A 14,580-nucleotide genomic window follows, 5' to 3' on the forward strand; every position below is an offset into this window, starting at 1 on the left:
AAGCGTCGGAGCGGCAGTCGCATCATCTCATTGCCATCACCATCAATACCCATCCCTGATGCCTCCCAAGCGCTACTTCGAGCAGTCGCAAGACGGAGCAGCGGCAAGCTCAAAGCCTGAAGCGGTAGACGCTGCCAAGGCTGGACCATCAAAGGCAGCAGCAGCAGCAGCAGACTCTGCACGCAAGTCGACTCTCTTCGTCTCTCGCCTCCCCTTCTCAGCCACAACCACCGACCTCCAAACCCTCTTCTCTGATGTAGGCCCTCTGAGACGGGCCTTTGTTGTCACCGATCCAAACACAAAGACTTCAAAGGGCGTCGGCTATGTCACTTTTGCCGTACCAGAGGACGCAGAGCGTGCCCTCACCGAGCTGCAGGGCAGGAAGCTTGATGGGAAACGCGCAATCGCCATCTCATGGGCAGACGCAAAGCCGGCCAAGGGAGAGACGTACTCTGCAGAAGACATTGCTGCGCGCAAGAGGCAGAGAGTAGCAGCGCCAGCTTCCGGGCCACCCGCTGCTGCCCGAACGCACGATCCGACAGCCAAGGACCCGGACGCGATACGGACTGTCATCCTCTCAGGCCTTGCAACTTGCAAGCCAGCCGCAGACTCAAAGACACTCTACAAGCGTGCGCGCAAGATCGGAGACGTGGAGAATGTCTTGTACCCTTTTGCCAATGACAGCGACGTAGCTCACGTCGTCTTTCGCACCCCCAACCATGCGGCAGAAGCAGTCACGAAGCTGCACGCTCACACCTTCAAGGGGGCGCAACTTTCTGCCGTTCTCAAGAAGAGGGCGGATGGGGCTGCAAAGCTCAATGCGAGGATGAGGCCGGAGACAAAGGAGAGGATGGAGAAGATGCGTCTGGAGGTCGCAGCTAACTCCAAGGGGCAGACAGCAGCGCCACTGCCTCAGTTGGACTCGATTCCTGTTGCTGGGGTCAAGCATGACAGCAGGCTTATCATCCGCAACCTCCCCTTCGACGTCGATGCTGCGGATCTGCGGGCGGTCTTCCTGCCATTCGGGCCTGTGTACAAGATCGACGTACCGCAGAAGGTGGCCGCCTCGAGCGACAAGGAGGCAAAGACAGCCCCGCCAGCGCCGATTGAGGTCAAGGATGAGGAGGCGTCCGACCAAGAGGAGACGAGCGACGACGACGAGGAAGACAGTGATGACGATGAGGAGGATGAGGAGAATGAGGAAGAAGACGTTGAGAGTAACGAGGAAGAGGGCGCGGACGCCCCTACGACTGAGATCAAAGAGGAGGAAGACGATGCTGTCAAGCTTCCACCAGCCTCAGCAACCGCGTCCACGCCTGCGCCCATTTCGCGCAACAAGGGCCGAGGTTTTGCCTTCGTCTGGATGGTATCCCGCGCCGACGCAGCTCGTGCTCTCGAAGGCGTCAATGGCCGAGCGATCCGCCACGGTGAGGCCGAGAAGGTTGCAGCCAAGATTGCCAAGGGCTCACGAGGCCGCCAAACAGCGCGAGCGAAGCTCAAGGCCGTCAGAGACAGCGCGCAGCCTGAGCGTGTCGTCGCAGTTGATTGGGCATTGGGAAAGTCAGAGTGGCAGAAAAAGGAGGAGGAAGCGCAGGATGATGATGCTGAGGAGGAGGGCGACGATGACGACGAGGCCGGCAGCGATGAAGATGACAGCGATGATGACGCCGCCTCAGCGTCAGGCTCAGAAACGGCCAAACCAGCTCTCCCTACTCCTTCGGAAGGTACAACTCTCTTCGTTCGCAACCTTCCCTTCGAGGCTACCGAGCCAGAGCTTCTCGGCCTCTTCAAGCAGTTCGGTCCAGTTCGGTACGCCCGTATCACCATGGATCGCAGCACGGATCCTCCTCGTAGCAAGGGGACGGGCTTCGTCTGCTTCTGGAACAGGGACGACGCGGTTGAGGCCCTGCGACGCGCTCGGGAGGTAGAGGAGGAGGCGGGTACCAACCGCACTACGACCGGAGGAGCGCCTACTGGTGCCAACGCGACAGCGGTGCAGAACCCCTTCAGCATGACCACTTCCGTCCTCACTGCGGACCCATCTGCACCCCTCACCGCCTCCTTCAACCTGCGCGGGCGGATCCTCAACGTCATCCCCGCTGTGGAACGCGAAAAGGCCGACATGCTTACTGCTGCGGGAGCGAAGGCTCGCCAGAAGCAGGACAAGCGCAACACCTACCTGATGCGTGAGGGTGTGCCCCTGCCCAATACGGACTTGGCCTCTCAGCTCTCATCGAACGACAAGGAGATCGAGCGTCGCCTCGCCTCTTTCACGCAGCGCAAGTCACAGTTGGCAGTCAACCCGTCCCTCTTCATCTCCAAGACCCGCCTTTCAGTCCGCCAGCTCCCGCTCTTCTGCACCGACCGGATGCTCAAACGACTCGCAATCCACGCAATCAAGACCTTCAAGGCCGAAGCTACCGCGGGCTCTCGACCCGACCTGGACGCAGACGAGCTGGCAGACCGTACCTTCTCGCCTGCTTCGAAGCCGCCCAAGAAGGGGGAGCGTTCCACGAGTGTGGTGCAGAGCAAGATTGTCAAGGCTCTTGACAGGCCTGACCCTATCACTGGTGCGCCAGGGGGCAGGTCGAAGGGCTTCGGCTTCCTCGAAATGCGTTCCTTCCATGAAGCGCTGAGGGTTCTGCGCTGGGCGAACGCGAACAAGGACGTGCAGAAGTTGATGGCCGAGTGGCATGTTGAGGAGCTCGAGGACCTCAAAAAGAAGATGGAAACCGAGCTGGCCGCTAGTCCCGGTAATGCGGATCTATCCACTCGCCTGAAGCGCGTATCTGGCCGCCTGGACGACTTCAAGCGTGGGGGTGCAAGTGCGGTGGACAAGGCTGAGCGCGGTGGCTTGCTCTTTGTCGAATTCGCCATCGAAAATGCGACGGTTGTCAAGCAGAGGAGGGATAGGGCTGAGCAGAACAGGAGGAATGCGGAGAGGAGGAAGGCCAGAGATGCGGGCGAGGAGGTTAGTGAGGATGAGGAGGTGGAGGAGGGAGAGGAAGAGGAGGAGGAAGACATCGACGACCGTGGGAGGGCACCGCGTCGTGCCAACTGGAATCAGTCGACGAAGAAGAAGGGAGGGAGCGACGACATGCAGCTTCGAAGAGCGAGAGAGCAGGCATCGAATAAGGTGTCGAGGGCCAAGAATGAGCCTCAGAAGATGGGGCAAGCCGTCGGTGGAGTCATTGGGAGGAAGAGGGCTGAGAGGAAGAAGGGAAGGAAGTGAGGCGTGCACAGAGACAACGATGGTGTCACAATGAACACGAGTAGCCATGTGACTGCTCCTTGCCTTGACTGCATCGCATTGAGATCACCTCACGGCCGCCTCGATCCGCTCGCGCTCTAATCCCTCTCTGCAATTGCCTCCAACACAGCATTGATCTCATCCTCGCTCAACGTCCTGAACCTTGCTTGCTTCTGTGCCTCCATGCTGCCATCCTCTCCCTCCATGTTCGCCCGCGCCTTTGGTCCACCCACGATGCCTACCTCAACCTCGCTGGGCTTGAGGTCCTGCGCCAGGATGGTGGACAGGGTCTGTAGCGCCAGCTGGAGAGCGTCGTCTGTTGACATGCTGCGCGAGATGGACTCGGCTTGTGCCGCCGCTGCGTCGGGGGAGATGTCGACCAAGGACGTCGTGGAGGTGGACGTCTCCTTGGGAACCTCAGTGGAGGCACCTGAAGAGGTAGAGGCAGAGGGCGCCTTCTTGAAGTGTTTCTCGAGGTAATTGATGGCTTCCGTCTGCTTCTGCCCTGCTGCCGTAGCCCTAAAGCCTACGTAGTAGCCTGCTGGGTCGATCTTGAAGACCTGTGGGCCGCGAGCTGGGTCTGAGTCGATGCCTACGAGGATCATGCTAATGCCGAGGGGTCGCATGGCGGCTGCGAGGAGAAGGTGATCAGCATTAGCATCCTACTGCGGTGATCGGGAAGCTCGATGCTCACCTCGCTGAGTGTACACTTGATTGATGTTGGCAATCCTCTTTGCCAAAAGGTCAGGCGTGATAGCATAGCCGTACTTGTACTTGAACTCGGCCGCCTCTGCCCTAGCCCTCTGCACTTGTGAGCCTGCCAAGCGAGCGCAATAAATGGATCAGTACATCTCTCCCCCATCCCACAGGCCCTCGGGACGCCACGCCTACCCACGAGCATCCGCAATCCTGCCAGTCATAATGCACCCAATCTCCTGCGTAATCTTGAAGATATTTGTGACAGTCGAGGGGTCGATGAGCTTGTCCGGAATCTTGCGCTGGGTGCAAACGACGGCGCAGTCCTTTCCTCGGACGGCTACGCTGGTGAGACCAGCGGACGAGATGGCCTTGAAGGCATATTCGACTTGGTAGAGACGTCCGTCCGGTGAGAAGACTGCGCAAGGCGACAAAAGTAAGGCAGGGCGGGAGAGGTCAGCTTATGCTCTGAAACAGGCTCTATCGGGGTAGCACGCCGTGCTCACCCGTGAGGTATCGGTCGTAGGAGCTCCTCGACATTTTGCTAGCGTCGTTGGCGTGCCTCTTGAAAGATGGAGGTGACGAGGAACGATTGAGTGAGCCAAGCGACAAGTCGTCGCCGTCGCCGTCGCCGCTCGAGCCAGTCGAGGTCTACGCGGCCCCCCTTGCCACGTGGTTCCAGTCCGCCATGATCTCCATCACCCTGCTGTTTGTCCTACTCTCTCGCTCCTTTCGCTCCTCACCACAGCTGCCATCACCTCTACGCCCCATCAAAGCCGGCTTTTGAACGCAACGGCTTCGTACTATCACGCTTTCACCTCGAATTAATACGGTCACAACCCAAAGTCTGGGAGCGCCAAGGGGAGGCGGACAGTGCTAGCGGTACATTTGAGGCTCGATTCATTTAATCTCTTGACCAATACGATCGTGCTTGTTCTTCGTCGTGGTCTCCAAGCTGATTGAGTGTTGTATTTGAGCATACCACGACCAGGGGCGGACGAAGCGGCTCTCACGCGGATCGAGGCGGACGGTGCAGTCCGAGATGCACACTCGACAGCTCCTTCCGCATCCTCGCCATCCTCTTCCCTTCCCCACACATTGTCTCATTGGCCGCAGTGATGGGCTTGAATGTCCCACGCTACCACTCCGGGCTGAGAGCCGCCTTCTACCGTGGTGGCACCAGCAGAGGGCTCATTGTCACGGCGAGCCACTTGGCGGCGTATGATCAGGCGACGCGAGACCGCATCCTCTGCGCAGCAATGGGCTCGCCAGATCCAGACGGCAGGCAGATCGATGGCCTCGGCGGTGGCGCTTCGTCCCTCTCAAAGATAGCAATCATCAACGCACCAGGGCGAGGCTTCGTCAAGACGGCCGCAGAGGCTGGGAATCCGCTGCCAGGCGTAGAGTGGGCAGACGATTTCACACAAGCCCGCGATCGGAGGACAGGGTGGGACGTCGTATATCGCTTTGGTCAGGTGCCCATCAAATCTGGCACCACAGTCGACTGGTCGACAACATGCGCCAACCTCGTCGCAGCTGTCGCTCACTCAGCCGTCAGGAGTGGGAATGTCAATGGCAAACGCATCGACCAACACTTGCTCCGAGAGGGCCACGCTATCACCGATGAGTTTCGCTTTCCATTGCGAATCCTCTGCGCAAATACGGGGGGCCGCTTTACCGCACATGTACCCGTTGCTAGAGCTGGATCGCTGTGGCAGCCAGTGGATGTAGGATCAGCGTCCATTTCCGGCGTACCGGGGACGGCGCCTTCAACCATCGTTGAGACGCCTCTCGACGGACCTGTTCTGCTACCCACGGGCAACCCAAGAGATGAAGTCACCCTACCTGACGGCTCGACGATTGCCGTCTCTATCGTCAATGCGGGTCTGCCCATCATCTTCGTCCGCGCCTCAGACTTTGGCGTCGACTTCAACAAGCTCACCTCTCACCCAGCTGACTTAGACAGCGACGGGGCATTGGGCGCGAGGGTGGAGGAGCTGAGGAAAGCAGCATCGCAGCTCTGTAGCGAGCTCAGGCAGCTCTACTTCCCTGGATCGGCCTCTCCCAAAGTCTGCCTCTTGCATCGCCGTGCAGCTTATAAGTCCACGGGTGGCACGGACGTCACCGAGGACTCCAACGACATTGTGGCTCGTGCGATCAGCGTAGGGCAATTCCATCGTACAATTCCAGCGACGGTGCTCAGCGCCTTGGGAGTCGCGTCTGGCTTCAAGGAGACGACAGTATCTGAGATCATCCGCGAGGGGAGCAGCGACACGACCGCTCTAACCCCCAAGTGGGCCAAGGAGCTCAACAAGGGCAAGCGCGGGCTCATCCGCTTCCTGCGCGTAGGCCAGCCAGCAGGTGTGTCTTCGACATGCATCCGAGTGCCCGCCGGGGCTTCGCAGCCAGACGCCATCCTTATGGAGCGCACAGCCAAGCTCATCATGAACGGCGATGTCTCCATCCCAGCGCAATTGATGCGCAACAAGTTCCAGCCTTTCGTCGAGCTCCTCAAAAGTCGGGGAAAGATGAATGACCCCAAATCAGCGCCGACTGATCTCAACGCTCTGGCGCCCTCTTCGGCTCCACGAGTCTATCAAAGCGCAATCCAGGGGCAGATGGGCCCAATTGAGGAGGCAGAGCGCCAGCAGGCCGCCGAGACCGGCGGACGCCAACGAGCCATCGATACTGCGGCCGGCCAGCTGCGGAAGTCTGAGCGCGAGACTCTGAATGGGAGAGATGGGAGGGCTGCACGGGACAGAGAGGAGAAGGCGAGGCCTGTTGCCAAGGGCGTGCAGAAGAACAAAGAAAAGCAGAAGCACTCTCAGCCCGCGTCCTCGTTGCCCAATCGCGCAGCTCCTGTATCCAGCCACGCTCTCCAGGCCCAAGCCGACTTGAGCTCCGGCGTGGCTTCGTCGGCGCCTCGCGTCGAAGAGGCAGTACCAGTCCAGGTCGATGACCAGCCCGACAAAGCGGCACCGAGCCATGCACTCGAGGCGCAAGCGGACTCGTCCTCAGCCTCAATCTCATCATCCACCCCCAGGGTGGAGCAGGCCGTACCGGTCGACGTCAACGAAGAAGCGGCGCAGGCCACTCCAAGCCATGCTCTCGAGGCGCAGGTCGATCAGACCTCCGAACCAGACCCGTCGGTGGAGCGCACAGTCCCCGTCGACGTTTCGAGCGAGTCAGCCGGTGCAGAGAGCAGTCCGCCTTCCTCTAATCAGCGCCCCTCGAGCAGTCGTGGCTACTCCTCGAATGGGCAGCGACGCTCCTACTCTACGTCTGCCTCCGCCGTCGCCACGACCGCCGGCGCTGCGCCACTCCACCTCTTTCGCTACCTCAGCAGGTCCATCTCCCGCCATTCGGAGCTTCGCAAGCAGACCAAGAACAGCCTACGTCGCCTCGTCAAGGACGACTTTGCAGAAGAGGCAAGGAACGCTGGCGGCAGCTGGAAGCGGGTCGATACCGACAAGCTGCAGGAGAGAGGTGAGCACGCTTGAGGCTGGGAGGGTAAGTCGTGATCTTCCATCCTTGAGAAGCTCGATGGCTGATCATCTTTGCGTCATCGCTTCTCAGTGCGCTCAAGTCTGCTGCTGCTTCTCTCCGCAGGCAATAAGCCGTCTCCGTCTGTTGGCTCTGAGCAGCCACGGCCCGCTTCCCACCTGGGCGAGTCTCAGCACCTCGCAAGCTCTCTCCTCAACAATCTCTCCTCCCTAAGCTACCACCACCTCTCGCCTAACACTCATTTTCCCTCCCTCCGCCACCCGAGGCTATATGGTGGCTCCGAAGGCACGTCTGCTCGCTCTTCACGCGCCAAGCTCGCCTCACCGCCCACGCCGGCCGAGCTAGCCGCCGCTCGCGCTGCTTTTGGAGCAAAAGCGGCCGAAGAGATGAAGTCTTTCGAAGGGATCGGGGGTAGTCAGCGCGCGCTTCAGCTGCTCAGGACAGTTCCGAGGCCAGTGAGGGGCCCTGTACCTCCTTCGGGAATGAGGATAGACAGCGGCGGTGGAGGCGCTGCTGCTGGCGGGATGGATGACTTGCGCGAGTCGGATGTGGTGAGAGAGGCTTGGAATGGGCAGAAGGTCCGCTTGCCCCCTGTCGAAGGCGAGAAATCTTCCTCTACGACCTCGCTCGCCGGCGCAAGGGAGCGGCTCGTGGAGCAGATTGAGGCTATCAAGTCACAGATTGATGTCAAAGATCCTGCGGCCATGGGCGGCGGCAAGGCTCCGCCGCAACTTCGCAAGCTGCGCTCCGACCTAGTGTCGAAGGAGCAAGACCTGAAGCACCTCTCTGGCCTGATGAAGTCTGCGCGACGAGTAGAGGCGAAGCGAGCGGGGGAGGTGCAGTTCAAGAGGGCTGCAAAGGAGGCCTTGCAAGAAGTCGTGGTGAGGGCGGCTCTCGATGCGGGTGCTTCGGGCGGGGGGGAGGATGGGGAGTCGCTCCTGTTTGGGACGTCGAGGTGGAGACGGTGGTACGAGGGCAAGTTCTTGCCGCCTTGAAGGGACAGCAAAAGGAGCATTCGGATCGCAACTTGTAATACCAGCCACGATTTGACTTTTGACTTAGTCCCTATTTTGTCGACATTCGTGAGACTAACCGGTCCAACGCATCGAACAGTCCGCTCTCCGAGTTCTACGACTCACAACCTTTCATCGCACACTCTACTCCTCGCACACGCAAGCAAAGAGTGAAGTAGATGATTGAGCAAAGCCGTACGATTGTAATCGTCATGGTCGAGCGAGCGTGTGTGTATGTGAGCTTGGAGCAGCATATGGCAGCTTCAAGATAGGGACAGAGTAGTAAGAGGGACATTTGAGCCACAACGAAAGAAGGGTCGAGGAAGAAAAAGGGAGTTGTAAGTGAAGAAGAAAGAAGGGAAAGACAGGGGGACTTGCTGATGATGTTGGAGCCGTGATGAAGGTGTGCTGATTGAAAGAGGAGAAGTTCGAAAGGTAGTGATGGTATGAAGGCGAAAGAGGATGATGTGCTGCGGATGGGGTTGAAAGAGCATTGCGTCGGATCGGTCGTCAACGGGAAGATGCTTGTACGGGCTGATGATGCAGAAGGAGCTTGCGTGTGTGCGTGGTAGTGATGCGGTGGTCTTGAGATGGTCGTCATCGTCGTCGTCGGCTGATTGACGCCCATTGTCATGCGGCGGCCGCAGCTACAGGGTACGGTCCACTCTGCGCGGCCACTGGCTCCTCAGATACGCCACGCTGGTCGTGCGCCGCCCCACCCATGCCAAAGGTATGCGTCGCAGCCCACTGCCTGGCAAAGGCCGACGCCTTGAGGAACTTCCTGGCTGCGTACTTGCGGCAAACAAACTGCTCCTCAAACGCAGGGTCAACCAGCTTCTCCAGCAGAAGATTAGCGCCGGGGATGAGCTGCTCCTCGCAGAAGTTCGAGTAGTAGATGAATCCCTCATCCCACGCTCCTCCCAGCATCTTCTTGCTCAAGAACATCGAGATGGCCGCGATGAGGCTGGGCTTGGCGCGAAGGAAACGGTGGTCGAGCAAAGTGACTTCCATGAGGAACTTGGCGAGGGTGCGAACCTGAATGTCATAGTCGTCTGCCTTGGAGATTTTGCGCACCCAGGAGTATGGTGAGCAATAGCTCGAGATCTTGAAGTCCAACGTGGAGAGGATGATGCGCTCGCCCTTGAAGATCTCGTCCTTGGAGTGGCCGCCCTCAGTCATGGCTACGAACTCGTCAACGGAGGGGGCAACGATCTCCTCGTACTTGGCCGCGATGAACATGGCGATGACACCGACGAGCTGCAGCTTTGCAAGGCTGACGACGCGCACCGAGAGGAAGCGATCGATGATGTTGATGGCGATGAAGAGGGTCTCGGGGAGCATGTGGTAGCGCATGTGGACTTGGAGGAGCCAGTCGACGAGGGTAGCGCGCATGTGCCATTGGATCTCGTTTTGGAAGGCCATGTAGTTTGGATTGGCCATGGTCTCCATCTCGCACTTTGCCATGTAGGCGAAGATCTCGCGAGAGTACTCGGCAACCATGCTCGTGTCGCGGACGTCTTCCGGGTCCAGACCCATCTCTGCAAGCTCGTCGTCGTGGGCTGCGATGTCAGCGGGGATCTCGCCTGCCAGGACGGCGGCCCTTCGCTCTGCTGCTGCCTTTGCCATTTGAGGCAGAATGACGTCCTGCTCGTACCGTGACGTGGCGACGGCGACCTTGTGCAACGCCTCTGCCTGGAATGCTGGTGGCAGGCTGACGAGGCAATCTGGGTCTGGGTTGAAGAGGAGGGCTGCCTCTGCCTCTGCGTCGCTGTCGTCTTCTTCGGCCGACTCTGCGCTGTCTGCATCGTCGATGTCGACGTCGTGGGGTTGGTGACGATGGCGAGCTTGCTGACTGACTACGCCAGAGTGTTGGTCTGACTCTGCTTCGTCCTCCTCTGAAGACGAGAAGTCGTCATCGTCGCCCGTTGGGTCGCCTTCCTCCTCGTCATCGTCATTGTCCGAGGTGTCTGGGCTCATCTTCTCGTCCTCTGCCGAGTCGAAGCTGGCCGGTCGCTTGGTAGTGCGTGCTGCGTCGACGATTGCGCCGTTGCTCCTGCTCTTGGAGATGCTAGCCGCTGCAGCGTCGAGGTCCATATGCGCCGTCGTGATGGGCTGAGAATGAGGGAGGTGGATCGAGGCTGATGCTGCTGCAGCCGATGGTACTCTGACTGAGCCGCTGCTTGCTGATCGTGCGAATGCTGTAGATACAGGCTGCCTGAGTCCCACCATGGCCGAGGAGCGAACTCTCTTTACGGCTTGGTGGGATGACTGCGTCGAGGCCGACTCCACGGACGATGCTGATCCCCTGTTCTTGACCTCGCGACGAAGTGCGCTCGATGCGGTGGACACGCCAGATGACTTGTACTTGCCGTCTTCGAAGTGGTGGCCATTGGACGACGTCTGCTTCTGCGCGAGTGAAGTAAAAGAGGCAACAGATGGTGAGCAAGGTCTATGCGTGACACGAGCCTCGCGACGGGCTGCTCACCTTGTCAAAGTTGCTGACGTCGCCGAGTGCGCGACGATGAGCGATGCTGGATGCCTTTGCGTCGAGCCTGCTGGCGGGGACTCTTGATGAGGCAGGTTTCGACCTCGAAGACGATGCTGCGTGCGTCGACGACTCGCCTCCTCCGGTGTGTAGCCTTTCACCGCTCCTCGATGCTGGCATGCCGTTGCGCGTGGTGCGTGGGCGGCCGAGGTTGGTAGCCTGCGAATGCTGAGTTGGTTGCTGCGGTTGCTGTTGTGGTTGATGATGCTAAAGGTCGCAAATTGGTTTGATGGTGATGACAAGCGAAGTGTCGTGTGTGTGTGCGTGTTGTGTTAGTATCTGTGACGAATGCTACTGGCTCATGGTAATGCGGGGCGATGCTGGTGCTGATGACGATGACGATGATGAGGACGAGAGACTAGAATGTTGTCTCAGGAAGGATGTGAGATGCCAAAAAAGCTCTCGAGGAGCAAAGATGGCGTTGTGCCGTTACGGCAGAGAGATTGAATGAATCGAAATGGAGGGGCCAGGGACGAGAAGGAACCCGGAGCTGTGCGGCAAGCGGCCGCGAGGTGGTCTGGGCGACCCGCATCACGGGCCCACAGACCAGGGCCGCAACGACGAGCAGCCGGGATCAATGGGCTGCAATCCAGAGCCAACACCATCTCAACGACTACCGCAGATTTGCTTACGAGATGTAATACGGCATCTCACCCTCTTTCCTCCCCGAAGGGAAGAGCCCTCCGTGTCTCATCGCTGCATCGCTGCGAGGAGTGAGGGCCGCCGCGCTTCGCAGACAACGGACGAGAAACAAGAGCATCTACGAGACAGCCTGCGCGGCAACTCACCCTGATCGCCGGTTGTGCCATCGTCGCTACAGTCGTCCTTGTTGAGCTGAGCTGAGCTATACTCTCGTCGTCAAACAAGTCAAAGAGATGGTGAGGAGCAGGGAGATCTTCGTCCGAGTGCGTGTCGAGGAGGAAGAGGGAGAGGCGGGAGTTGGCCGATGTGGACAAGTGTGCTGCGAGGGTCCCGCTGTGACTACAATGCGACGAATGCCCTGAAACAAGGCAAAGTGCAAGCGGCGAGGGTAGTGATGATGTGAAGGCAACAGTTGACGATGAAGGTGATGGTCAACGCGACTGGGCTCTGTTGTCGCGTTGGCTTGGACAGTGCTTGATGGGCCTCAGGCACGTAGCGACGTGGTGATCAATACGCTGTAATAGCTCGCGGGTATGAAGTGTAGAGTCGATGGCGCCCGCTGAGTTCGATGAAGCAAAGCAGCAGAGATTGTCGGGAAGCCGCGAGCCTCAAAGAGCAGGAGATGATGAGGATGATGGAGCAAAAGCGTCGAACAGCTCCTCTTGGTGGGCGACGCGCGATGAGCGAAGACTACAGAGACAAAGGAGTGACTGTAGTGTTCGTCCGCGACGCTGAAATTGGTCTCACGTCGTCGTTGACTGGCCGGTAAACACTCGTCGTGTATGCGCGCTCGGACGTTGGTTTACAGCGGCAGGACAAAGCAACGTCGACTTCGTGAGGAGACGACAGCTGCGAGGTAGGCGTTACGCCGAGTGAGACGCAGCGCTCAGGGAGGCGACAACTGGGAGGAGAGGGGGGAGGAGGAGGATGGAGATGATGGCGATGATGATGAGCAGGTTAGGAAGACTAAAGTGGTGGTGTGAGTTCTCGAGAGTGAATGGAGCAAAGCCTCGCCGGAGATTCAAGTCAGGCGTGTCCGAGCGAGCGAGTCGCGGGTCGAGTCTCACACAGCCAAACACGACTTCGTTCAATCGGCGAGACGGACTCTACGCTGCGAGCGAGGAGCGGGGCACGGACGACGGCTGGCTACACCACTCTCATGAGAGCGCAGCGTCCCGATGTGATTGGCATCATCACCGCACCGCCAACGACGACTACGACTGACGACGACGATTCCCGTTGAGCGCCCGAGCCTGGGAGGCTTGCCTCGAGCCTGAGAGCTTCGAATTTGGCCCTTTTTGCTCCCCACGCCTTGACGTCGCTTCACTGTCACTCGGGTGGTGTGTAGTAGTGTGTAGGGTCTAGCAGACGCAGGCCATGGCTTGCATAGCCTCGTAGAGAGTGAGGGACGTGCATGCTTCCGCTTCAGCCCCCTCGCACCGCCTGTCGTGTCGTGTCAAGTCAGTCGAATGTGATCTCTCGCTCGACATGAAGGCTGCAGCAGGCAGCGGTGGGAAGTGTCCGCCGACTGACTGGTCCTGGTCTGGTTCTCGTCTGTCTGCAAGGCCACGGCCAAGCGGCGTATGAGCGTGGCGGCCGCGGCGGGCGAGCGACAGGCGGGCTGGCAGGCAGGCAGGCAGGCAGGCAGGCAGGGAGCTACGAGAGAGAGGGCGGAGGTCGACGACGACCGACCACTCAACGGCGGGTCTACCTGAGACGCAGACCTCGCCTCAAAGGCATGTTGACGAATTGCTGCCGCTTGCGATGTCGACCAGAGCAATGGAACGTCCTTGTATAGATCGTCATTGGTGGTCATGGTCCTCCTTGCGGCCCACGAGTGCTGTACACGACGTACCAAGCCGACGTCGTTGACGGCCGCCGTCATCGAGCTTCGAGATTCAAGATTCCGTTGTCAACGAATGTTCGCAGCCTCAACGTCGCAATCACCCTCCCCGCTATCGCTGCCCGTTTTACCCGCTTGGCTCGCGGGCCATGAATCTTACTTTGGTCTCGCAGACTAGTCTTTGCGACTTGAATCGCTACATTGAGCCGCTGCCGGGAGAGGGCCGAGCGAGAAGGCGGCAATTGGATAGACAGGCCTTCTTCTTGGCGACGACTGACACGATCGAGGCGACGTTGCTGACGCCCGCGTGGGATGGGTGTGATGAGAATGAGGAGATGAATATCGGACCCTCTCCCGAAGGCGGCGGCTGTATTTCGGTCATTTCGAATGAGCCCCGGCTAGGCGATGGTAGGTGGGCCAGCTGCAGGCACAGCTGTGAACAAAGGCGGGGCAAAGGAAGAGGGGCTGGCCCACAGCTCGCGAACCATCCGCGTCGCAGCGGTTGCTCCAAGTTCCCGAGAGCTAGATATCATTTCACGCTCCCCTCTCGTAAGGCTACGATTAAGCAAATGCACCCCTTCTTTTCCTGTCACGATTGTCCCACGCTCGGTACGCAAAACATAGGCTAGAAGGTGTGTATCAGGGAAGGATCCTCGAGCTGAGAGCCCCGAATGCTATCACGGCAAGCTCAGCCTTCTCGCGACGCCGGCCGGCATCGATTTGAGCCTAGTCGCTCGCTCTCGTCGCAGGCTTGCACCTACGTACGGAAGGCAAAGACGCCAGCGCTTTCTCGCACTCTGCGCAGGCGCAGAAGTCTTGGCTTGTTCCTTTCGATTTTCCCAAAGAAGCCGCGGACTGCAGATGACGAGGGTCCGACGAGAGAGCAGAAGGTGCCGGGCTGCTGTTGCTGCCTGTTCCTTCTTTGGGCACGCATCGTGCTCGGCCCGACGATCGGCGCCACGAGGGATGGGGAGAGCGGCGCGGGCTTGCGGATGACCTCATGACATGGCAGGGTTCAGCCGGACGTTACATTTTGGCCGCTGTTCGGAGCATCGTACCTCCGTAGAATATTTGCAGGTCTTCTATT

At 59.3% G+C, this 14,580-nt stretch overlaps 4 protein-coding genes across 4 annotated transcripts; 2 read left to right on the plus strand and 2 right to left on the minus strand.

Annotated features, from left to right (window-relative positions):
• The first annotated feature begins 8 nt into the window (after nucleotides 1-8).
• On the plus strand, nucleotides 9-3,290 carry BDZ90DRAFT_17291 (hypothetical protein). Its single transcript, XM_025503702.1, has one exon. The coding sequence runs from the start codon at nucleotides 59-61 to the stop codon at nucleotides 3,230-3,232; it is 3,174 nt and encodes a 1,057-aa protein (XP_025365166.1). The 5' UTR covers nucleotides 9-58; the 3' UTR covers nucleotides 3,233-3,290.
• BDZ90DRAFT_248193 (N-terminal nucleophile aminohydrolase) lies at nucleotides 2,898-4,486 on the minus strand (the record flags this gene model as incomplete). Its single annotated transcript, XM_025507621.1, has 4 exons — nucleotides 2,898-3,881; nucleotides 3,945-4,067; nucleotides 4,146-4,364; nucleotides 4,453-4,486. 4 exons carry the CDS (start codon nucleotides 4,484-4,486, stop codon nucleotides 3,349-3,351), a joined length of 909 nt encoding a protein of 302 aa, XP_025365167.1. The 3' UTR covers nucleotides 2,898-3,348.
• A 578-nt stretch (nucleotides 4,487-5,064) lies between these two features.
• On the plus strand, nucleotides 5,065-6,426 carry BDZ90DRAFT_215843 (DUF453-domain-containing protein; the record flags this gene model as incomplete). Its single annotated transcript, XM_025504249.1, has 1 exon — nucleotides 5,065-6,426. A coding segment is annotated over one exon (1,362 nt), but the record flags the coding sequence as incomplete, so codon positions are not given.
• Nucleotides 6,427-9,093: 2,667 nt separating this feature from the next.
• BDZ90DRAFT_225336 (hypothetical protein) lies at nucleotides 9,094-11,128 on the minus strand (the record flags this gene model as incomplete). Its single annotated transcript, XM_025504665.1, has 2 exons — nucleotides 9,094-10,869; nucleotides 10,949-11,128. 2 exons carry the CDS (start codon nucleotides 11,126-11,128, stop codon nucleotides 9,094-9,096), a joined length of 1,956 nt encoding a protein of 651 aa, XP_025365169.1.
• Between the last annotated feature and the right edge of the window lie 3,452 nt (nucleotides 11,129-14,580).

This window comes from Jaminaea rosea, assembly GCF_003144245.1.
Source record: "Jaminaea rosea strain MCA 5214 unplaced genomic scaffold BDZ90scaffold_1, whole genome shotgun sequence".
NCBI lineage: Eukaryota > Fungi > Basidiomycota > Exobasidiomycetes > Microstromatales > Jaminaea > Jaminaea rosea.

Excerpts from the sequence above, each read along its gene's own strand:
- BDZ90DRAFT_17291 (XM_025503702.1), top strand. The coding sequence starts at position 59 with ATGCCTCCCAAGCGCTACTTCGAGCAGTCGCAAGACGGAGCAGCGGCA.